This window comes from Mus caroli, unplaced genomic scaffold (genome assembly GCF_978045245.1).
Source record: "Mus caroli unplaced genomic scaffold, Mus_caroli_1 scaffold_8, whole genome shotgun sequence".
NCBI classification, from domain to species: Eukaryota; Metazoa; Chordata; class Mammalia; order Rodentia; family Muridae; genus Mus; species Mus caroli.
The window spans coordinates 35637009-35661421 of record NW_028227263.1 but is presented as its reverse complement, the minus strand read 5'-3'; the positions used below and the strand labels follow the sequence as shown (position 1 = coordinate 35661421).

Below are 24413 nucleotides of genomic sequence, written 5' to 3'. Positions count from 1 at the left end.
GTGCAGAGGTGTAGAGGTGCAGAGGTGCAGAGGTGCAGAGGTACAGAGGTGCAGAGGTATAGAGGTGCAGAGGTGCAGAGGTGTAGAGGTGCAGAGGTGCAGAGGTATAGAGGTGCAGAGGTGCAGAGGCGCAGAGGTGCAGAGGCGCAGAGGTGCAGAGGTGCAGAGGTGCAGAGAGGTGCAGAGGTGCAGAGGTGCAGAGGTGCAGAGAGGTGCAGAGGTGCAGAGGTGGAGAGGTGCAGAGGTGCACAGGTACAGAGGTGCAGAGGTGCAGAGGTACAGAGGTGCAGAGGTATAGATGTGCAGAGGCGCAGAGGGGCAGAGGTGTAGAGGTGTAGGTGTGGGAGGCAGATTAAATAGGATGAAGGTAAGTTGGCTGTTTTTTTTTTTTTTTTTTTTAAACAGAAGGGCTGAGCAGTTAGAAATGGGGAAACAGTACAGCACCATTTGCTATGCTGCTGTGGAGATATAAGAGGAGTAGCTGTGTGCTCCATCTCAGTACCTGTTTGTGACAATACTGTTGCTCCCACTTTCCCAGTCTCCTGGAGCTGATGCTCGAAGAAGCTTGTTTTTACTCGTGTCTAGTGGAACGAGCAGGTTAACCATGAGGTTTGCAAAGTGAATGGCCTGGCTGAAGACGGTGCTCTCCTCGTGCTGCACCAGCTCCTGCTGAGTTGACTTGCTCAGAGTAGGCCATAGGCGAAGCTGCTCAGCTGCCAAGTCCATGGCTGTCTTCTCCTGATGCTGGCCATCGGGAAGCTTATCCCAGAAAGTAAAGCCAAACAAACCAAGGGTGACTAACCATCACCTTATGTTTGCTCCACAGACATGGAAGGGGCTGAAAGCTGTCCATGTCTTAAATGTAGGGTTTCTCTGGGCATATTCAGTATCTTTTAGTATATTTTATCAGTATATACCATTTTAAAGGAAAATATCAAGAAAACATGTAAAGATCAGGAAAATGGCTTTCTTTTTTTATTGTGATAAAGGGCCTCATCTTGAATTTGCTGTATAGCTGAAATGACTGTGAACTCTTGATCCTGCCCTTACCTCCCAAGCACAGGGATTACCAGTGTGCGTCAGCATGTCAGGCTGACTCTCTTGGAAATGATGGGAAACATCTGTTAAGTACCTGTATCAGCAGAGGTGAAACTCAGCGTAACAACCATACAGCACACTGGAGTTGTTTCCCTGGCCCGCACACCTTCATTGGCACCACATGGCAAACCCAAAGAAACAGCAAAATACAGATGCAGGTTTCTCTCTCTAGCATCTCACCAAGTTCACACTTAGTCGACCCTCTTTGAAGCTGCTAGTTATAAAAATTAAAAGACTCCCCATAAATGCCCTTGTAGGACACTTCAGTAGCACCTGCTAAAAGTATTGGTTTTTTTTCTCCTGCTCTTGAGAGGAAATGGAATGACCAAGGATACAAAAAGTATTGATAAATCTCCTTGTAAAACATAATATACAGAAATATGTAGGTAACTGCGGGAAGACAGAAGAGATAACTGGTAATAGCAACACACATCTGCATAGTATTTTATCTAGCCATGGAGCTCTAAAACATATTGTATCTAATCCAGGGCTCAGAGATGAGGACACAGCAGCTGTGACACACTTGCTGTATGAATGCTTTGTAGCTATATCAATACCAGCAATCACAGCTGGTTAAAATTAGCAAAGGCACAGTAACAGTCTGAGTGAGGCCCCAGTCCAGCAGTCTCTGCATTAGTTACAAGTTATACCTTAAGTGGTACATTTAGTGTTACAACAACAACAACAACAACAACAACAACAACAACTCTCAAAATTAATTAAATTTGAGCAATAATGATCAAACATGTTAATGTTATTTGCTATCAAAATTTTTATTCTTCTCCTTAATAATAAACCAGAATATGTTTAAGATGATGCAGTTATGACTATGTAGCTTTCCTCAGATGCCTAGGATAATCCACACTTTAGAAATAAGTTCAAGTAGAAGATGATGGACAGAATCTGCAGTGATGAACTCCCCAAATCAGCAGTTCACTCTCAAGTGAGTCAACACTGAGTCTTTTAGGCTGCTTTAAGTTCACTTCATGAGAATGATTTTAATGCTTACTACTTAATATTGCCAAGAACTCTTTATAAGCCTTATACATATCAGATAGGAAAATCTTACAGTAATGACATCTACACATTTTACAAATGAGGAAATGGGGTAATGTGCCTAGTTAGTCTAAGAACAGAGAGCTAGTAAATACACTTAAGATTTAGAGTATTTTAATTTTAATTTTCCTGATATTTAAATGTGTGTATACAAAGCAAATGCTGTATGTATATTATATACAGCATACAGAATGATCCTAAAGGAAGATGCACATTATTGCTGATGCGTTTTTGAACAGGACTACTAAACTTTACATTTGTCTTTACAGTCAGCTGACTTCACTTTTTCTTTCTTTCTTTCTTCTAATGCTGGGAACTGAACTCAGGGCCTTGTGCATGGTAGGTAAAAACAATCTAATCTGAGCTAAAGTTGGCATTTCTTCAAGGAAGTAAGCAGTTAGAGACTTCTACCTGGGATTATTTTAGGTATGTCTTTTTCTATTCAACTTTCTCCAATTGTCTGCAAGAATTTCTCATTAACATTTAGCAATTCTAGTGCTAAAGAACTATAGTATGAGTCATTATGGAAAAATATAGTGCCAGAATCAAAGGAAGAAAGATGCTCACCATGGGATGTCCGCCCTAGCACTCAGCAATCAAGAGGGTAGAATCCCTTTGGCCTCGGAACATCTGCCTGAGCTTTCCTTCAAGTCAATCCTAAGCACACACGTGTACTGTCTGTTCTTCTCTTACCTTCTGCTTCAGATGTGGGACATGATTGTCGTCCTTTGCTGAGAGATACAGGGAGCGAACCTGCTCCTGTACTGCATTGTAAAAAGTTGTCTCCCAAAACTGCTGATTTGTCCAAATGGGGTGGTCCTGTACACAGGTGTAGGCAAACTGGCTGACTCCAGGGGCAAGTTTCTACGAGAGCACGTAATATTTATCAGCACAATGACGGCAGATTACGACACTTCAGAAGGTCACAGGTGCTATAGTTAATTGCAGAGGTGATAAAAAGATTTATTTAAAGGCTTAGTAATGAGCACTGTATTCATGTTCAATTGTCAACTGCAGTCTCTGTATTACATTCTTTCAAGTTTTAGTTACCCCCTACCCAAGTGAGCATTTTAACAGTGCTTAGAATATTACTTGTAGAATTAATATAGTTCTATGAATTACAGAATATACAGTTGGGATACAGTTATAAGTGGAATGCATGCTAAAACGCAATATAATCTAAACATAAAATTCTAATAATATGGCCAGGCAGTGGTGGCGCACGCCTTTAATCCCAGCATTTGGGAGGCAGAGGCAGGCGAATTTCTGAGTTCAAGGGCAGCCTGGTCTACGGAGTGAGTTCCAGGACAGCCAGGGCTACACAGAGAAACCCTGTCTTGAAAAACCAAAAATAAATAAATAAAATAAAATAAAAATTCTAATAATATAAAATTTCTCTTATTTTGATTTATATTTTTTACATTTGTTTTGTCTATGTACGTGTGTGTGTGTGTGTGTGTGTGTGTTTTCAGAAACCGGAGGACAACCTACAGAATAGGTTCTCTCCTTCTACCATGTGGATTCTGAGGATCAAATTTAAGTTTTCAGGCTTGCTGGCAAACATCTTTATTTATCGATCCATCTTACTGGTGTGAGAATTTTAAGTTTTTGGACAGGGTCTTCTTATCCTGCCCAGGTTAACCCAGAATCTTCTTGCCTTAGCCTATGAGTACTGAGATTACAGACATGCACACAACTATTTCTGGCTAGGGTGTTGTATAATTCGCCACCTCTTAGCAAATACTGGCTAACATTACAGAAAAGAGAAAAAAAAAGTGGTCCATTTAACCTTCTGTAATTGAATTAATCTGGTTTTTTTGTGATTAGAAGTACAGTTTCTGATAAGTTTTCTTTTTAAGCAATTTAGTAAGCTGAGTTATGTTCTGAAATGTTCAATACTAAAGATTATTACTGTTAAGGTTTTATATATATATAATTATGCAGTACAAGTTCATTTTTAGGGCTGTGTTCTAGGTAAGCTAGCAGTAGGATGCTATGCTTGATCAAGATCCCTCTTGATCTAGGGCATACCAACCCTAAAGCTGGAGCAAGCACCAGGATACCGTGAAATTCAGCCTTACACACTTACAAGCAGGGTGACTGTGATTTTGCCTGCAAGAATCTCTGTGTCATAGATGATGAAAGTTCCTTTCGAGACAGGGTTGTGAACTGCCTTGGGGGTGACTAGCTATCACTATGGGTCCTTCTCTAAGGTGGCTATAAATAGATGCTGGCTATGAGGCAGAAAGAGGGGAAGGTCATGTTTGGTTTTCACGATGCCTCATTTGCTCACTTCAGATGCTGTCTTCCATAGGAAATGATGGACAAAATGTGGTGGTTCAGCCGGAATGTGTGTTGTGTCAGCCAGAACAACACTGAATCATGGGTTTTTCTATTCTTTGCCTATAGCTATCCAATGACTGGATTATACATTATCTCCTCCATAGTATAGATCTTCATTTCAGTAACAGCTCAGAGTCCTATTCTGAGTGAGAGTGGTTATTTTTATACCACTGCAGCTTGCTCATCATACTTACTTGTTACTCCCTGCCCCTTCCTCTCCCCAAATGGCCCCCCTCGGCTTCCATATATAAATATATGATCTTTTTAGATTTTGTATGGGTGAAACATGCTGTATGTGTCTGAAAGAGATTGTAAAAGCATAAAATTCAAATAAGATAAAGCATAATTCTGAGCTGAGTGTAATGGGGCACACCTTTAATTTCAGCACTTGGGAGGCAGAGGCAGGTGGATTTCTGTGAGTTCAGTCAGCTTGGTCTACAGAGTGAACTTCAGAACAGCTAGAAATATGTAGAGATAACCTGCCTTACCTCCCTCCCCCAAAACAGAATCGAAGTTGCTCTTCCCTTGAGTATAACCCAAGGTAGAACCAGTTCTTACAAAGGTAGCACAATGTAAGCCACAGCAGCTATAAATGGTCTAGAGTCTTAACATGATATTAATATAGATGAGTTTAAAAACCGAGCTGTCTTTGCCAGTCTCTTAGAGAGGTTAGGGAGGTTCTTCCTGACTCTGACAGTCTAAAGAAGCCTTGCCTTTCCCCTTAAGCACTACGCTCAGTCATGCTACACAGTTCTTTTCCTGATCACATATCCACTGGAATAATTTCCCTGTTTATTTATAAACTAAATAAATATGTAAAAATTTTAAAAATCTTTGTAACAAAATGACATTATATATTCAAAGGCAGAAGAATAGTGCAAAGAAGAATGAGAAGGGCCCAGGGGCAGAGCCAGAGCCTGCTCACTAGTGACAACTGAGGCATTCTTAAGGGAAGGTTTGTGGTCACAAGATAGTCAACATATAGCTGTAGCAGCCAATTAAGCTATACATTAAGAAATCATTAATTCAGTGGGGTGGCACATGATTTTAATCCCAGTACTCAGGAGGCAGGGACAGGAAGATCTCTGTGAGTTTGAGGTCTATGGTCTATGTAGCGAATTCCAGGACAGTCAGGACTGTTGCATGGAGAAACCCTGACTTGAAAAACAAACAAGCAAACAAAACCCACTAATTCCCAAGCACATTTTCTGAGCATGAACTATACCTTTTTTCTTGGTGATTTCATGCTATGTTCAATTGTGAGGAGGGGTATGTGTCTTTGTTAGTTTGGACACTTCATTGATGGACAGGCATGCTCATAGAACCAGCAGAGGGCAGTGGAAACTTTTCTGCCTACATATTGTCATTGCTTCAACTAGCGACCATAAAAGAACTTTGGGAACAAAACACCCATGGAAGGAGTTACAGAGACAAAGTTTGGAGCTGAGACAAAAGGATGAACCATCTAGAGACTGCCATATCCAGCCTCCAAACGCTGACACCATTGCATACGCTAGCAAGATTGTGCTGAAAGGACCCTGATATTGCTGTCTCTTGTGAGACTATGCCGGGGCCTAGCAAACACAGAAGTGGATGCTCACAGTCAGCTATTGGATGGATCACAGGGCCCCCAATGGAGGAGCTAGAGAAAGTACCCAAGGAGCTAAAGGGATCTGCAACCCTATAGGTGGAACAACAATATAAACTAACCAGTACCCCGGAGCTCTTGACTCTAGCTGCGTATGTATCAAAAGATGGCCTAGTCAGCCATCAGTGGAAAGAGAGGCCCATTGGTCGTGCAAACTTTATATGCCCCAGTACAGGGGAACGCCAGGGCCAAAAAGTGGGAGTTGATGGGTAGGGGGTTGGGGGGAGGGTATGGGGGACTTTTGGGATAGCATTGGAAATGTAAATGAGGAAAATACCTAATTAAAAAAAAAACAAAGTAAACATGTTCATTGAGATTATACAGAGATTATCCAGGCCCGTTTAAAAAAAAAAAAAGAACTTGGCTGAAATTGGGTCGAAGGAATACTGGATGCTTTCATTGTCCATCTGAGACTCAGTGAGTACATATTTGTCCAAGTAACACAGAAATGATGTGGACCGACTGACCAACCCACCTACCTACCTGGCTATCAACTAAACAACAGGGTCTCAGATGTTCTGAATTTACTATAACCTTGCCAGGCAGGCTTCAAACTCACGAGCCTCCTGCTTCACATAAAGGTGTGTCTGCGGAGGAGCGGAGGTCTGCTCTATCACATCTGACTACGCTTTCCTTGAGACACAAAAATTATCATATTCTGCAAGATGGAACTTTAATATAACTATAGGGAGAGATGTAGTGAGACTTTTTAGGGTTTCAGGTTCAGTGTAAGTAATGACAGCGGCCTAAGTTTAGTGAACTGAGAAAATGAGTGGCCATGGACAAAACTGTTTCTTACTCTAGTCACATCTTCGGTTTGAAGCAAATGTTTTCCAGGAAAGTTTCCCAAACTGGTCTTAGTGGCTTTCCTGAGGTGACAGGGTGGTGATAGAGAATACTTGTCAAATGACATCTCTTTTACCCTTCAACTTTGGGACAAATATTTACATTTCATAATACTTCTTATAATTATACAAATTATATTTGCCATCCAATTTTGTAAGATATTTAAGAACGTGTTGACTTCCTTCCTTATCTAGAAAAAACAGCCCCAAAGTTACTAGCTTAAGCAATGCCATTCATTTTCTACAAAGCATTCAAAAGAGCTTTGTAGACCCAGCATGAGACAGGATGTGGAGAATAGACTTGTGGTACTCAGACAGCAGGCCCAACTCAAACTCACATGGACACGAATCATCTGAGGAGATGACCTGGAGCTATGTGAGTGTGCAGAACTGTCTAAAGCCTGTGTGGCTGGAATTGGATCACAGCTCCACATAGGGCAGTCTAAAGGAAGCCCGTTCCAGGGAAGAGGCTAGCTGGCAGGTCCAGTGCCATAGACAGGTAGTGATCTTTGAGAATGAGGTAGAACGATCTAGGTGCTGAGGATCGCCTTTCTATATTTATTCATTCAGTCCTCAAAGCAGTCTCACGACACAGGGCACTACTTCTTATTTCAGGAACATGAGAAAACCGAGGCACTGAACTAGAGCTGGGCTCCCTCTTTCCTTTCTCCTCTGTCCCTCTCCCTCCCCCTCTCTCATTTTTTATTGATTCTTTGTGAATTTCACATAATGCATCCAAATCCCACTCATTTTCCCATCCCTTCACCCTTGCAACCTCCCTGCAAAGAAAACAAATCTCACCATGGAAGCCGTAGTGTAAGGCAGCATCTCTCTATGTGGTTCTGGATGTCCTGGAACTCACTATGTACAGTAGGCTGGCAATTCTCATTCATTCATTCTCTCTCTCTCTCTCTCTCTCTCTCTCTCTCTCTCTCTCTCTCTCTCTCTCTCTCTCTCTCTCTCTCTCTCTCTCTCCCCCATTGCTGTTTCCTACTTCTTCCCTTAATAGCTCTTCCATCCCCTCATGATCCTCTTTCTGATTTCATGACCTACAGACACATACATATGGAAAAATGTATTTGTCGTTGAGTCTAACTTCTTCCTTCATTCCTTCCTTTGTTCCTTCGTTCCTCCCTCCATCCCTCCCTCCTCCCTCCCAAATGTTAAAGGCAGGTAGGTTTACTGAGAAGATGCTCTCAGGTGAGTTCACTGGCTCCAAGGACTAAGGCCAGGGGAGTCACCATGGGGATGGGGAGGGGAAAGAGAAAGAAAGAGAAAGAGAAAGAGAGAGAGAGAGAAAGAAAGAGGAAGGGAGTGTCTGTAGATACAGAAGAGGAAGAGAAAGATGGAGAGAGGGGGGATGGATGGGGGAAGGGAGAGAGAGAAAGAGGGAGAGAGAGCGAATGAGTGAACAAAATTGGATTAAATAGGAAAGAGCCTTTTTGAATTTATTTTCTTTATGGCTGAAAATGTCCATCATATATATCACATTTTCTTCATTGAGACTGGTTCCACTTCAAGCTATTGTGAGTAGTTCTGTAATAAATACTGGATGTTCAAGTATCTCTAAAGTATGCCCACTTAATTTTGTTTATGTGTGTGAGTGTCTGATTGCTGTATGTATGTGCCTGGTACTTGTAGAGGTCATCAGATCTCAAGGAACTTGAGTTATGGTTGTGAACTACCACCATACAGATGAAGGGAACTGAGCCCAGGTTTCTTTTTATTTTTTTATTTTTTTATTAGATATTTTCTTCATTTACATTTCAAATGCTATCCCAAAAGTCCCCTATACCCTCCCCCTGCCCTGCTACCCTACCTACTCACTCCCCCTTCTTGGCCCTGGTGTTCCCCTGTACTGGGGCATATAAAGTTTGCAAGACCAAGGGGCCTCTCTTCTCAATGATGGCCGACTAGGCCATCTTCTGCTACATATGCAGCTAGAGACACGAGCTCTGGGGTTACTGGTTAGTTCATATTGTTTTTCCTCCTATAGGGTTGCAGACCCTTCAGCTCCTTGGGTACTTTCTCTAGCTCCTCCATTGGGAGCCCAGGTTTCTATAGAAGAAAGAGACTTAACTATGAAGCCATCTCTCCAGCCCTGAGAAGCTTATACTTCTACCCACAGTGACTAAGGACTTCTTTTTCCCTACATTCATGTCAATTTCTGCTGTCGTGTTTTCTTTGTGACAGCCATTATGAATGGGTGAGATGGAATCTTAAAGCAATTATATTTTGCATTTCTTTAATGGATACAGATGTTGCAACATTCTCAAATACTTGATTATTTGTATTCTTTTCAGAAGTGTCTGAAGTTCATTAGTTCAGTTACTGATTAGATGATTTACTTTTCTTGGTATTTAATTTTAGAAATTCTCTCTCTCTATATTAGATGTAAAGTCTCTGTCTGATGTTTAGCTAGCTGGCAAGGCCTTTCCCTACCTCTACAGGCATCTTTCATTCTCTTGATGTTTTCTTTATTGTAAAGAGGCTTCTGAACTTCATTTAAATTTCATTTCTCATTTCTTGGGATTATTTCCTAATGGACTCCCCACTTATGCCTGTATCTTGGGAATATCTTTTTTTTTTTTTAAACCACACACACACACACACATAAAAAACAAAGTACAATTCAACACTTTCCCTGGTACTGCATTGAATTTAATATCTTTTAAGCTGAAAGGACATGGAGAAGATCAGGAGGAAAGGGGGGAATGACACTAAGTGATTTTTGGGAATATCTTTTTTAAGGTAAGTTTTCCTTTAGCATCTTCTACGTTTCCAAGTCTTGCATCCTATTTTGAATTGATTCTGTGCATCAGGATAGGGATAGTTTCATTCTTTGATAAGCAGATACCCAGTTCTTACAGTACTCAATGTTAAAGAATCTTTTATCAATATAATTCTTTATAGCTTTGTTTAAAACTAGGTGACTGTAGTTGTCTGTGTTTACTTCTGGGTCCTCTATCCTACTTCGCAGGTCTATGTGTCCGACTCGTGCCAGTTACTGTCTTTGCTACTATGGCTCCTAGTATATTTTGAGATCAGATATTGTGGTATCACTAGCATGGCTCTTTCTCCTTAGGATTGCTTTGGCTATTCCTGGTCTTTTATGCTTACAGACGAATTTACAGATTTTTTTTTTCTGCTAATTCTGTGAAGAATGTCAGTAGAATTTTGATGGTGATTATACTAAATCTGTAGACTGCTTTTGCTAATATAGTTATTTTTATAATATTGATTCTGTCTTCTTCAAAATTTTCAATGCTTTATTCTATACTTCCTTACCCATCCAATGAGTGTCTGAGTATGGGTATAAGCATGTGAGTGCAGATGCCTGTTGAGGCCACAAGAGGGTGCTGGAACACCTGGAGTTGGGAGTTATGGGTGGCTCTGAGCTGCCTGATGTGGGTGTTGGGATGTCATTAATTTGAAACTTGTACCATACTAATGAGCTACACTATCAAGCCCTGAACATTTTATCATTTACAGATAATATCCATCTTCAGAAATGCCTATCTCAATTCTATTGCCGCCTGCACATACAGAGAAACACAGACAGCTTCCCAACGTCTAAGGGACTAGTTGTGTGAATATTGAATGTCAGTCTGGAGCTTCTCCCTGCTTTCATCATTCGGCTCACAGATAAAACACACAAATTTTATATTTATAATAAGCCTTAGTCAGCACCAGAGCTGGGCAGATATCTACCCTCTAGGCTATTAGAATACTCTTTCCCATCAATAACCCTGAGTTATAATTTGCCATGCTCCATCTGGGCAGCTCTTACTCCAGCTAGCTAGCCCTCATGGCTATGTTTCCATGATTCCTTCCCCTATGGTGGCTTCCTCCTCTTTCCACCTTTTTCTCCCTCCTCATGGTTCTCCTCTCACTTCTCCTTCACCCCAACCAGGTAACTCAAAACCCACCTACCTCTAATTCCTTCTATAAATGGCTGCAGCTAATTTTATTTAAGCAATAGTTTTAAATTAAGGAACAAAGTTTGCACAACAAAAGCTGGTAAATGTGAGAATTCACTTGTAGGTCTAGACCTTCAGGTACATAATTTAGCAACAGACAAAACTCCAATATTAGTACCATATTTTCAGGTTTCTTCCTAAGATTACAATTCTAAATCTAGTTTTTTTAGCTGGAAATATCATCCAAGAGTATAACAAAACAGACCAGTTTCTCCCAGGCACTGCAGATGTTCTCTGGCTTCTTCATTGCAATCCTTCACCATCAACACTACAGCATTCTGTTGACTGCTTTCATTTACCCCCATACTCAAAACCTTCTTTGAATGTGGTTTTTCTTTACATCTCTTCAAAAATCACTGAAAAATCTATCTGTGACCACAAGGACAACTATAAAGCTAGAGAAATTAAAAACAAAACACTTGTACTTCAGATAGAAAGGGAATCTGTTGAGTCACTGAGTGTTTATAATAGCACATAATTCACTTCCTGTTGCAATAATTTCTTCTGTAATTCAGCAGCTCCTCCACAGAGCCCCATGAAGTCTATGACTTCTCAAAAATGTCAACAATGCTGACTAGTATAAAGGAAAGAGTGCTGCCTAAGCAAAACTAAACTAGAAGAATAATCTATTTACAAAGTTTGTTTTAGGGACAAGCAGTTGATAAAATCAGTTTTTGTTACTTACAAAGGTAGTCCTGAGCTCTGAATTTTCTAATTATAGCATGCTGCAAGGACCTCAAAACCTTCTAATTTCCATCATACGGCCAATAGTCCATGCCCTAATGAATATATTATAGTCCACTGAAAAATCAATGTAAGTATCAAGCAGTCAAGTGGTGACCAGAACTACTGAGGGGCTCCAAGGAGGTGGAAGGGCACAGAAAAATACAGAAAAAAAATTCTATTGGGAGAATTGAGCTAATTCACAGAGAACATTCATTCTCATTGTTAATCTGGGTGAAAAGGCGTTTTAGCATTGTGAAGGGCAGTAATTAGTATTGATTAGATGCAATATAAAACCCAGTTACAGAGATCTGTAAAGGTATTTTGCTCAGAATGCTTGGCAAAGGTTCATCCAACAGCACTAAATACACACGTGTTTATGTGTATACATGTATGTATGTATCTTTAGATGAGCATGTTTATTTTGCTTACATGTTTCGTGGAGTGAAAGTCAGTAAATGGAAGACTTGCTTCTTGCTCTAGCTAGAATTATAGATAGCAATGGAGACTATAGATCCATAACAGGTAGTACAGGATAGTAACTGTGAATGCTGGCCTGATTGTGGAAATTTGACTAAGCTCTATGAGCCTAGGAACTGCATCTCTTCTGTACTTGCACGCATATGCAGAGACTGCTGAAGTAGACATTCAGTTTGCAGCTGAATTCCATCCTGTTCTTCATCCCCCCCAGAATTCACTGTTCACTTACTACGTGCCTGCCACTCTAACAGGTGCTTTCCGTTCACCACCCGCTTCGGTCTTTACTTATCACAATCCCAGACATTTGTTTAAGATTTCAGAATAAGCTGGAATTCAAATTCACATCTAGTTCCCATTTTAGGGCTTTCCTCTTATATCTTCATTCCATTGCTATTTCTGTGAAGAGACACCATGACTAAGGCAACTTACAAAAGATAAGGGCTTATTAGGGGCTTGCTTACAATTTTGGAGGGTTAGTCTATGATCATCATGGCAGGAAGCATGGCAGCAGGCATAACCTTGGAACAGTAGCTGACAGCTTACATGTTAAGAGAACAACCACAAGTCAGAGAGATAGATCCAACTGGAAATTGTATGACGTTTTGAAACCCACCTCAGTGATGACACTAATCCAACAAGGCCACACTGGGGACTAAGTATTGAAATATATGAGCCTATGGTAACATTCTTAATTCAAGCCACCAGACCTACTGTAGAACACCATAAGAATTTATAGTCAGAGTTAAAAGTGAGAGGTTGTGAAACTAACATCGTATCAGCTGAATGTAGCTTGCACATTTTGTTCTGGTTATTTAAGGGGTTGATGAGAGAGTGTGTGTTCATGTCAGAGAGGAAAGCAGAAATTGACTCTTAACATTTATGTAGAAACCAGAGGATGACTTTGGACGCCTTCTTTTGCTATCTTTTTCTACTTCATATTTTGAAACAGGGTCTCACACTGAACCTGGGACTCATTGTTTCCTTTAGGCTAGCTAACTAGTAATCCTCCAGGACCCACAAGTCTCTACACCTACAGGGCTGGGGTAATAGGCCTACATCTCCAAGCCTGGCTCTCATATGGCTGTTGAGAATTTGAAATTTGTTCCTTGTTTTTAACCCATCAGGCATTTTACCTACTGAATCTCCTTGTCCACGATTTAAAATTTTTTTAGTTAAATCAAAAGAAGAAATTTTATGTACTGTTCAAATTTATAATTTTCTTGAAAACAAAACAAAAGATGTGCTGACACTATTCTTGCATGGCTGCAGCTGCTAGGACTGACCAGTGGCTGTCCTGCACACAGAAAGCCTATTCTTCCTTCCCTTTGCTTCACTCATTTGCATTCTCTGGTCTCAAGCATTCAGTTAGCAGTTCTTAGTGCCTTCCAGCATTTCTCTCTAAACTGCCTTTTGTGCTAGCTCACTAAGGGCCTGTCAATCTCTCAAGCCTCCTTAGCTCCTTGCTGTAAGTTCCTGACAGCTGAGTACTGCATACTCCTTAGAGACTAGAGGATAATATTAGTCTGAACTCCTCTCCATGGCATTCTGGCATTCTAGGCATGGTTTCAAATCACCTTTGCCATCACACATTTCCGCATCTGATGAGTGAGTAGACTGCTGTTACCTTAAAAGGACATATCCAAGTGTTTTGCTGTAGAATTCCACTTTTTAAATTACATTTTAAACAATGGATTAGATTACAAGTATGATTTTCAAAATTAATTCAAAGAAACAGGAATCTACAACTTATCTGTAACTGTCTCTCAGAGATGTGCCCTAATGTACCTGCCTCTTACAGATGCCACTGACAACTACTAACTGTGGTTAACAAAAAAGATTTGGGATTGATGGTATTGTTTTTTACGATTCATATTTTTTATGTGTTTATGAGTTTTGCCTGGATGTATGCATTTTTACCATGTGTGTACAGTGCCTCCAGCGGTCTGAAGAGGGTCTAAGGTCCCCTGAAACCTGAGTTAATCCGTGAGTAGCCATGTAGGTGCTGCGAACTGAGCTTGGGGCCTCTGCAAAGGCAGCAAGTGCTCTTCACCTGCAAAGCCTCACTCCAGTCCCCTCGATGGCAGTCTTAAGATTACAGGGTTTCTTAAGTTGCACTTCAGTGAGAGGCTAACAATACCATTAGACTCATACTAGATCCTTTCCCCAAGAATACCCACGATGCAACCTGGGTAGCACAACCTGGTTTCAAAGACTTACACACAATGCCAGTTAACAGTATTGCCTAGTGTTTCCATCCCATTTACTATGTACTAGTATTTATATTTATCTACTGTTGCATGAAAAAACTGCCAAGACTTGGTGGCTTAAAAAAATCAACAATTTGCTTAGTTCCTAGCAGTCATTAACCTATCTTTAAGAACTTAAACTTATATTTGGAAAGTAAACTGTTGTAAGTTACTTTTTGAATTCTAAAATCTCAGTACCCCCTTCCCCATACTGTAGAGGGGATGCTTTCTAAAGATGAAGCCTGTCCAATATTGTCAACATTCAAACAAACATGAATGGCAGACCCCTAGGGATTTCATAATCTAGCTTTGCTGAAAACAAAACCTCATGATTAAGATCAATATCTGTAAGAGAAACAAAGAAGTGGGTTGGGTTAGGAAGTTCTCTGCAAGGGGGAAGGGCAGACTTCAACTCCTCCATAACTCCCCTCCCCCAACTCAGAATCAGGAAGAAGACTGCACTGTTGCTGTTGTTGTTGTTCTTTTTTAAAGATTTGTTTTATGTATGTGAGGACACTGTAGCTGTCTTCAGACACACCAGAAGAGGGCATCAGACCCCATTACAGATGGTTGTGAGCCACCATGTGGTTGCTGAACTCAGGACCTCTGGAAGAGCAGTCAATGCTGTTAACCGCTGAGCCATCTCTCCAGTACCTCTGCACTGTTCTTATTGTCAAACACTCCTTTAATCTGCCATAGTCTTCTAAAAAGAAGAGATACTTGGAGAAACCAACAGAATAAATCAAATTCCATGCTATTGTGGAATAAATTAGTATGTGATTTTGACACAGAACTGTACTTTCTTTTTCACCATTTTCAGTGGATTTTTAATTGTGCCACATAATATATTAAAAAGCAATCAAATTAATAACTTTTGTTTGACTGCTATTACAAGTAGGCACTGTGCTGCCTGACCCTCAACAACTTGGCTCTCCTGTACGCTGCATCACTATTTGGCTTTCCTACATGTTTTTCTACAGAGTTCTCCACGTTTCTGGCCTGTATCCCTCTCTTTTCTGTCCCAGGTATGCCTATAGAAGTTTCTTAAACTTATATTTTAAATTAGATCTCTTTCTCTCTCTAATGTTATAAGTATGCAAATTGAGCTGGAGAGATAGCTCAGCGGTTAAGAGCACTGGCTGCTCTTCCCAAGGTCCTGAGTTCAATTCCCAGCAACCACATGGTAGCTCACAGCCATATATAATGGGATCCAATGCCCTCCTCTGGTGTGTCTGAAGACAGCGACAGTGTACACACATACATAATATAAATTTTAAAAATGCAAATTCGGTTGGAGAGATGGCTCAGTGGTTAAGAACATTGACTGTTCTTCCAGAGGTCCTGAGTTCAAATCCCAGCAACCACATGGTGGCTCACAACCATCTGTAATGAGATCTGATGCCCTCTTCTGGTGTGTCTGAAGACGTCGACAGTGTACTTACATATAATAAATAAATAAATCTTTTAAAAAAAATGCAAATTCTATTTTTTTTCTCTATAGGTCCATGAAGCCCAAGCTGTAAGTTGGTAGCTTATAGGTATTTTGTTTTGAATTTTATTATTAACCAATTAGAAAATCTCTGGCAATAGATTTTCTTTTGAGATAGTCTTGCTCATATTTAGCCCACAACAGACTATAACTTGATTCTCCTACCCCTACTTCCTGAGTACTGCAAGTATGCACAACTGCATTGGCTAGCTGACTATCAACTTGACGTAAGCTAGAGATGTATGGGGAGAGGGACACTCAACTAAGGAAATGCCTTCATAGGATTTGCCTGTTTGCAAGTCTGTGGTACCTTTTCTTTTCTTATTTTGTTTTAAATCAATTATTTTTTTTCAATTTTTTTATTAGATATTTTCTGAATTTACATTTCAAATGCTATCCCAAAAGTCCCCTATACCCTCCCCCAACCCTGCTACCCTACCCACCCACTCCCCCTTCTTGGCCCTGGCGTTCCCCGGTACAGGGGCATATAAAGTTTGCACGACCAAGGGGCCTCTCTTCCCAATGATGGCTGACTAGGCCATCTTCTGCTACGTATGTAGCTAGAGACACGAGCTCTGGGGGTACTGGTTGGTTCATATTGTTGTTCCACCTATAGGGTTGCAGACCCCTTCAGCTCCTTGGGTACTTTCTCTAGCTCCTCCATTGGGGGCCCTGTGTTCCATCCTACAGATGACTGTGAGCATCCACTTCTGTATTTGCCAGGCACTGGCATAGCCTCACAAGAGACAGCTACATCAGGGCTCTTTCAGCAAAATCTTGCTGGCATATGCAATAGTGTCTGCGTTTGGTGGCTGATTATGGGATGGATCCCCAGGTGGGGCAGTCTCTGGATGATCCATCCTTTCGTCTCAGCTCCAAACTTTGTCTCTGTGACTCCTTTCATGGGTATTTTGATCCCTATTCTAAGGAGGAATGAAGTATCCACACGGTCTTCCTTCTTTTTGATTTTCTTGTGTTTTGCAAATGTATCTTGAGTATTTGAAGTTTCTGGGCTAATATCCACTTATCAGTGAGTACATATCAAGTGAGTTCTTTTGTGATTGGGTTACCTCACTCAGGACGATATCCACAAGATCCATCCATTTGCCTAAGAATTTCATAAATTCATTGTTTTTAATAGCTGAGTAGTACTCCATTGTGTAAATGTACCACATTTTCTTTATCCATTCCTCTGTTGAGGGGCATCTGGGTTCTTTCCAGCTTCTGGCTATTATAAATAAGGCTTAATCTGATTGCTTTGAGAAGGTCCAACCCATTGTGGATGGTGGCTCCCCTGGGCAGGTGGTCTTTTATGGCCTCTGCATCAACGTTCTTGTCTCCAGGTTTCTGTTCTGTGTGACCTCGGGGCCCTGCCTGACTCTCCTCAGTGATAGATTATGATGTGGAACTGTAAATGGAAATATAACCCTTTCCTCCCCAAGTTGATTTTGGCCATGCCATTTTATCTCAGCAATAGAAACCCTAACTAAGGCACTATGCTCAGAGTCTTTGGTCCTCTGAAAAGCTGATAATCTGCCAACATTGTGTTCACATTGTTCCTCTTATGGTAGCGCCCTTTGGAGGTCAGAGGGCAATTTGCCTGTGTCAGTTTTTTCCTTCTACCTTGTGGGTACTGGGAATTAAATGCAGGTCTTTAGAATTAGCAGCAGACACCTCTATCTACCAAGCAGTTTGTTGGCCCTGTGCTCACTTTTTTTTTTTTTCCTAACTATGTGACTAGAACTTTATAAACAGTAGCTGTTCCTTTAACAATGAATATTCTCTAGTTGGGTATAGTTTCTTCAATTACTGATATTACTTTTCTGGTTCCTTTAAGCATTTGAGTTTTCAATTATGTTGAAGAATACAAGAAGAACAGAGAAGACTGACTACAGATTCTTTCTGTCCCTAAGTGTCAAACATTTAGTGACCTTCCATTTTTAAACACAAATATTTCACATTTACCTTTCAGGGAGTTAATTAAATATTTTGTTTGTTTTTAGTTCAAACAATCAACAGATGACCTTTCAGTAGTGAGTCAATAGGATGGGGAGTTGGATAGGGAAGTTGGGGAGTGGGAGGGAGAGAGGGAAGAAGGTAGGAGGAGAGATGAGAGAGGAGGAGAAAGGGAGAACCAGGGAGGGAGGGAGAGAGAGAAAATGTTACAGGATATTTGATTACACTGTGAATTCTGAGATTGTGTTATTTACTGAAAATACCTGTTTCTAGTTGTGGTGTAGCTCAGCCCTTAACACACACCTTTAATCTCTCTGGCTGGATTACAGACACACCCTTAGTACACATCTTTAGTCCCAAACAATGAAGGTAAAGTTAGTTTGTAGAAGGAAGGAACCATGTTTGAAAGTGACATCTAATTGAATGGTGAACAAAGTGAGAATCAGAGAAAGATTGGACAGAATAGGATATGCCCAACTCTCGTAGGAAGAGGAAGAAAAGAGAGGCTACTGAAGAAAGAACAGCAAAGAGAAGGAAAAGGGGAAAGAGGCAGTTTTACTGGGAGAGTTTTACAGGGACAGGTTGAAGAGAGAATGAGCCAGAGAATGAGAAGGAGCCAGAATATTAGAACATATTGCCGAAGTTAGTATGAGGCCAAGCAGAGCATTTCAGGAGAGGACAAGAGAGAGACGCCAGCTTGGATCAGTCAGCTTGGAGAGGAGCTTGAGCTAGAACAGCTGAACTGATCCAGCCAGCCAGAGCTCAGAGAGAACTAGGAAGGGTGAGCTTATTCAGCAACAAATCTCAGAGGCTGCAAACATTCTAGGCCTAGATAAGATTGTATGGAGGCTAGAAGCTTCTAGGACTAGGCCTGGGTTAGCGAATGGAGGCAATAAGCCTCCAAGATTGTACTTAGATTGGGTGAATAAAAAATACTTTTACAAGCGAAAATGGGAGGGGAGAATGGAGAATATGAATGTGAGAAAGAGTGAGAATAAATGAGAGGGGAGGAGACTTTTTCAGGAGCACTCAGAGGACTGCGAAGATCTCGATACATACATCTTGCCTTCCCCTTTTTACATTTCCACCCTTGCAATGGGGCTAAAATTCCAGATTTTAGGCATGGGAGGCAAGCACTCTCTTGCTGAGCCATGCCTGCCCTTCTCTGCAGTCTTGGCAGTTGTTTACAATCCTTGTTCATTATTGGTTTGTCATCAGCAGCAAAGCTCAGCACAGAGTCAGTAAGAACTGTTGGAGTCCAACACTCAGATGTGGTAGCAGTTCTACTGAGTTGATAGGTACTACCATGGTTTTAGTTGTTTTGTTTTGTTTTCTGAACCTTTGGCTATTATAGGAAAGAACAGAAAAGTGAAACAGTTCATAAAAACACTTTGCTGAGAGTTGAAATGTCTACCGTAGGCTCATATGTTTGAATACTGAGTCCCCAGCTGGTGGTCAAATTGGAAAGGCTGGGGAACCCTTAGGAAGAAGAGCCTTGCTGGAGAAAGTGGGTTGTTGGAGGCAGGCTTTCTCACTTTATAGCCTGACTCTACATCCTGCTCCTGCTGTACTTCCTGTGAAGCCACCCTTCAGTTTCTGCTACCATACCTCCCCCACCACCACGAACTATATTCCTATGCAACTATAAGCCCAAATAAGTCCTCTTTCCCTCAAATTGCTTTTGTCAGGGTATTTGATCATAGTAATGAGAAAGTAACCAAGACATAATCCAACTTAAAAAAAGATCATTAATTAAAATATATAAATTCAAGAATATTAAAATTCTGTTAACTATCCACTAGAAAACACAATCATGGGTATCATTTTTACTTTATATAAATTACTCCATAACATTTTAAATCATTAGTTTAAATAGTGGACATAAACTAACCTTAAAAATGTTAGTTCTGAGTTAATTATAATTCATAGTTTCTTAGGAGTACTAAGAAAAACAGAAGTCCTTCAAAACTTGAAAGAGGAAGTAAGACACAGGGGGTAGGGGTTGGTGCTATAAGAGAAGAGAGGTATTCTAACTGCCTTAAATAATGTCATAGTTAGGGTTACTATTACTGTGATGAAACACCATGACCAAAGCATCTTGGGTAAGGGTTTATTTGGCTTGTACTTCCACATCTATAGTTCATCATCAAAGAAAGTCAAGACAGGAATTTAAACTGGTCAGGAACCTGGAGGCAGGAACTGATGCCGAGGCCATGGAGGGGTGCTGCTCACTGGCTTGTTCCTCAGGGCTTGTTCAGTCTGCTTTCTAATAGACCAAGCCTAGGGATGGTGCCACCCACAATGGACTTGGCCCTCCCCTATCAATCACTAGTTAAGAAAATGCCCTACAGGCTTGCCTACAGTCAGAATTCATGGAGGCACTTTCACAGTTGAGAGTCCCTTCTCTCAGATGACTTTATTTTGTAGCCAGTACAAAGAGCAAGGGGAAATGAAGGAGGGAATCAACTTCCCAGGCGTTCTAAATTTCTGTGCTGCCAGAAGTGTATTTGCTGTAATAAAGATAGATTGGGTCTGGACCAAAGCGACTCAGCAAGTGTTGATGGCTCTTTTCACTCTCAACCATTCCCAGCTATTTTTAAGGAATTTATTTTGTAGTAGAAAAATGATACAAGAAGACCTTCAATCACACCCTCCTTATCCTTTTTTATTTCTTCCAAAAACAGATCCTTTGAGATCTGTTACAGGGAATGAGGTATATCTGGACTGTGAAGTTGGGAGAAAAAAATTCTTTTCCTATGTTGTAGTCTCTTACCAATTAAAATTAATGACTGATGAAATGTCTATTCTTTACAATACTGTAGAAACAATTTATATTATTTATAGAAACAATCTTAATACTATGAAAAAAGGTTTATTTGGATTTCAGCAGAGTTACTTACATACTATAATTTTACAGTAGGACAACTACTGTCTGTATTAACCAGAGTCAAGGTCAGTCAGGATTCAAGCAGAAACACACAAAGTATTTCATGTTCTGAACACTTAGTACACTTTTTGTTAAAAATATTCATAGATTAGAGACTTATAAATAATATTATATAACAGTTGTTGAAATTATAACAGCATTTCCTGACCTTGTTCGAAGTTTAATGAAATATCCTTGCTGGACATGACCATGAAAATGGCTGGGGGGTGTGGGGTTAAGAGTGATGCCAACTCAGTCAAAACCCCCAAAAGATTCTCAGAATTATGCCTGCACAAATTGTGATTCATTTGCAAAACACTATTAGAGTTAAAATCAATACAACAAAAACAATAAAAACAACACTTGAGCTTTGGAATCACACAGCATGGGCAAGGCAGTCTTTCTGATCCATACACTCTTCTGTCAACCTAGAATGATACTCCACTGCAGTGGGCCAGGTACCGAAAGGCCAAGTGCAGTACAATTCATTAAACGCCAGCCCTCCTTCCTATCACCTTCCTCTGGGCTTCTCTTCACACTGTTGTATTAGTAAACAGACTTTTGTAAGGGATAACAGTACTTGGCATGAAAACACAGTAGAACTTACATACATACATATACACATGTATATATACACACATATATATACGCGCGCGCGCGCGCGCGCGCGCACACACACACACACACACACACACATATGTGAATGATACTTCTAATCTCAGCTCTTGGCAGGCACTGTATATATGATAAAACTCACCTGAAAATATTTTTATTTCAAAATTAAGAGATCTAAAGATAGCCAGTTAATAGCATGGGTTTTAGTGAAGGAAGCCAGACACAAAAGAACATATTGAAAGGCAGGGGAGACAACTCAGTTGATAAATCACTCACTGTACAAGCATAAGGATCTGGTTGGCATGCCTGGAGCTTGATGGGCAGCTAGTCAAGCAAAATATGCAATTTTCAGGTCCAGTGTGATACTCTTTTCTCAAAAACTAGAATGGGAGTGACAGGTAAAAATACCTGAGACTGTCATCTAGTCTCAACGATCGAGTACACTTGTATGCACATGGACCCAACATACACATGTACACATACACACATACAAGAATACATATTATATGATTTCCCTCATGTGAACTGTCTTCCCAAAGCATACTGAACAGAACGTAGATGCACCGCTGTCTGGGCTTGGGTATGAGGCTTCCTCTTGGGGCGAGAGGAGAGTCCTAACTCCAGATGGTAGCCAGCAGGCTGTCGTCTGCCTGATTTGTCACTATATACAGAGCAGCAACTTTACTCTTTGTTCCAGGCGTTAACGACCAGAGGCTAGACACTCTGAACTCATTAGGGTAACAAATACCATCCGCACCACACAATCACAAGGCATAAAATGATAGATAACTTATTTATGCTAATAAAACACGGCCATTTACAAACTTATCAAATTAAATCAGGGCACAGACACACTGGACTATATCAGGGACAGTAGGCAAGTGGGTTTATTGAAAGCACGAGCTCAATGATGACATCTGAAACACATGACAAAACAGACATCTCTGCTATACATAACAGGGGTCTGAGTACCCTGGCAGCCTTAGGTGTGTTTCTGTACAATTTTACAGTTTTTTACTTTCTTGGTAATTTTTTACATTTATTTATTTGGTTGGTGTGTGTTCATGTATGTATACGTGTGTGTAAGGGTCTATTTATGTTAGTCAAAGGACTACTTGCAAGAGTAGGTTCTGTCCTTCTCCATGTAGTTGTCAGGGATTGGACTCAGGTCATCTGGCTTGGAGGCAACCACCTTTACAACTGAGCTATCTCACAAGCTCCCCTATTTGAATGTTCTAACCATGCATATATAATATATTTATTTAAAAAATTCTGATGGCTTGTTGGTATTGTGTAGCAGACTACTTTAAATCACGATTGTATTAGTAAGACTATCAAGTTTCTTGAGGCTATGCTATCATACTATCAATGATGCAGCATGCACATTGTTTGATATAGTAATTTTATATGTTGAGATGCTCAATAAAGTTTGTTTTCAAGGAGTAATTTTTGTTGTTGCTGTTGTTGTTTTTTGAGACAGGGTTTCTTTGTGTAGCCTTGGCTGTCCCAGAACTTGCTCTGTAAACCAGGCTAGTTTGGAGTTCACAGAGATCTGCCTGCCTCTGCCTTCCAAGTGTTGAAATTAAAGGAGTAAGTTTTTTTTTTTTAAATAATTTATTTATTTATTTTTTAATGTGCATTTGGTGTTTTGCTTGCATGTCTGTTGTGTGTGAGAGGATGTCAGATCCCCTGGAACTGGAGTTAAAAGACAGTTGTGAATTGCTATGTAGGTGCTGGGATTCGAACTCAGGCCCCTTGGAAGATCAGTGGAGCCATCTCTCCAGACCCTCTAGGAAAGTTTTATTACATTAAGAGGGAAAAAGGACTTATTAAAAATAGGTTTAAAAAGAAAGAAAGTAACTACGTTCTGACTAGAGTTACTGTCGCACTAGATGAAAGCCGTAACCGGCAACATTATGGGACCAATAACCTGTGGCTAGACAAGTCATAGGCCATATGGGGGGGGACCTACTGTCATTATTATACGAAACGGAAATGGTATTAACAGACTCCTAATGACATTGCTGTATCATAAATCAATGCATCTCTCACCCCTCACCTGAGATGTAATCAATGCATCTCTCACCTGCTGCTACTTGCAGCAGATCGTGATTAATATAGAGAGCTACTAGCCAAGGTGCAGAGTAATCCAAGCAAGTCTTGCCAGCACCTCAGCGGGTAGTTTCCACTTGTCAGCTTGCTGGCTGCATCTTATGCTGCCAGTGACCACAGCTGTATCTCCCTAACAAGACTGTCTAAGGAGAAGTCCTCTTCTAAGTTTACTTCTTTATAGGGTATTAAGATTTAGCCCTAGAGGTAGTAGCTGCTCCTTGTATTCTATTCCTACATCATTCTCTTTATTCTTTAGAATTCTCTTTATTTTAGTAATTATTAATAGTTCCTTGCATCATAACTCCCTTGAGCTAGGTGTAGTACTGTACGCCTTTAATACCAGCACTTGGTAGGAAGAAGCAAGCAGATCTCGTGAGTTTGAGACTAGTCTGGTCTACATAGTTAGTTCAAGGTCAGAGAGGATCAGGTAGGGTTACATAATACATAGATCTTGCCTCAGCTAACCCCCAAACAAAACTAAAACCACATAACTTTTCCTTTTCAAATGACTGATATAGCTTCAGTTTCCTACTGAAAGCTTGAAAACTAACTAACCCTACCAAAGCAAATCCATAAATGTAACCCACAGTGTTAAGTATTTACTATTAAGTATGACAGTGATCTTGTTAGCTTGCTGCCTCCTGAAGCTTACTGTGCAGATAGCTCAGTATTAAGTCAGATGTTGCCACAGTCTAGTCCTTTTGCTTATTTTAGAAAGAAGTACTAATTGTATTATTCAGAATGTGGATCTTTACCTAAAAGAAATAATAAAGACAACATGATAGATTTGTTTGCTGTAAGATGTTTGTAAGATTTGCTTGCTGGCAAGATGGCTCAGTGGCTTGCCCCCAAGCCTTACAACCTGAGTCCAACCCTCAGAACTGACATGGTGGAAG

The 24413-nt window shown here is 40.5% G+C and overlaps 1 protein-coding gene across 7 annotated transcripts in view; it reads right to left on the bottom strand.

The window, feature by feature from the left end:
- Sbf2 (SET binding factor 2) overlaps positions 1-24413 on the bottom strand; it is a 321747-nt gene that overhangs the window by 74007 nt on the left and 223327 nt on the right. For all 7 annotated transcript variants that reach the window (XM_021166296.2, XM_029479590.2, XM_021166298.2 and 4 more), the window contains exons 18-19: positions 2848-3018; positions 503-759 (exon numbers count right to left, since the gene is read on the bottom strand). In XM_021166296.2, the coding sequence (XP_021021955.1) occupies positions 503-759; positions 2848-3018 (428 nt within the window). The remainder of the gene's footprint in view (positions 1-502; positions 760-2847; positions 3019-24413) is intronic.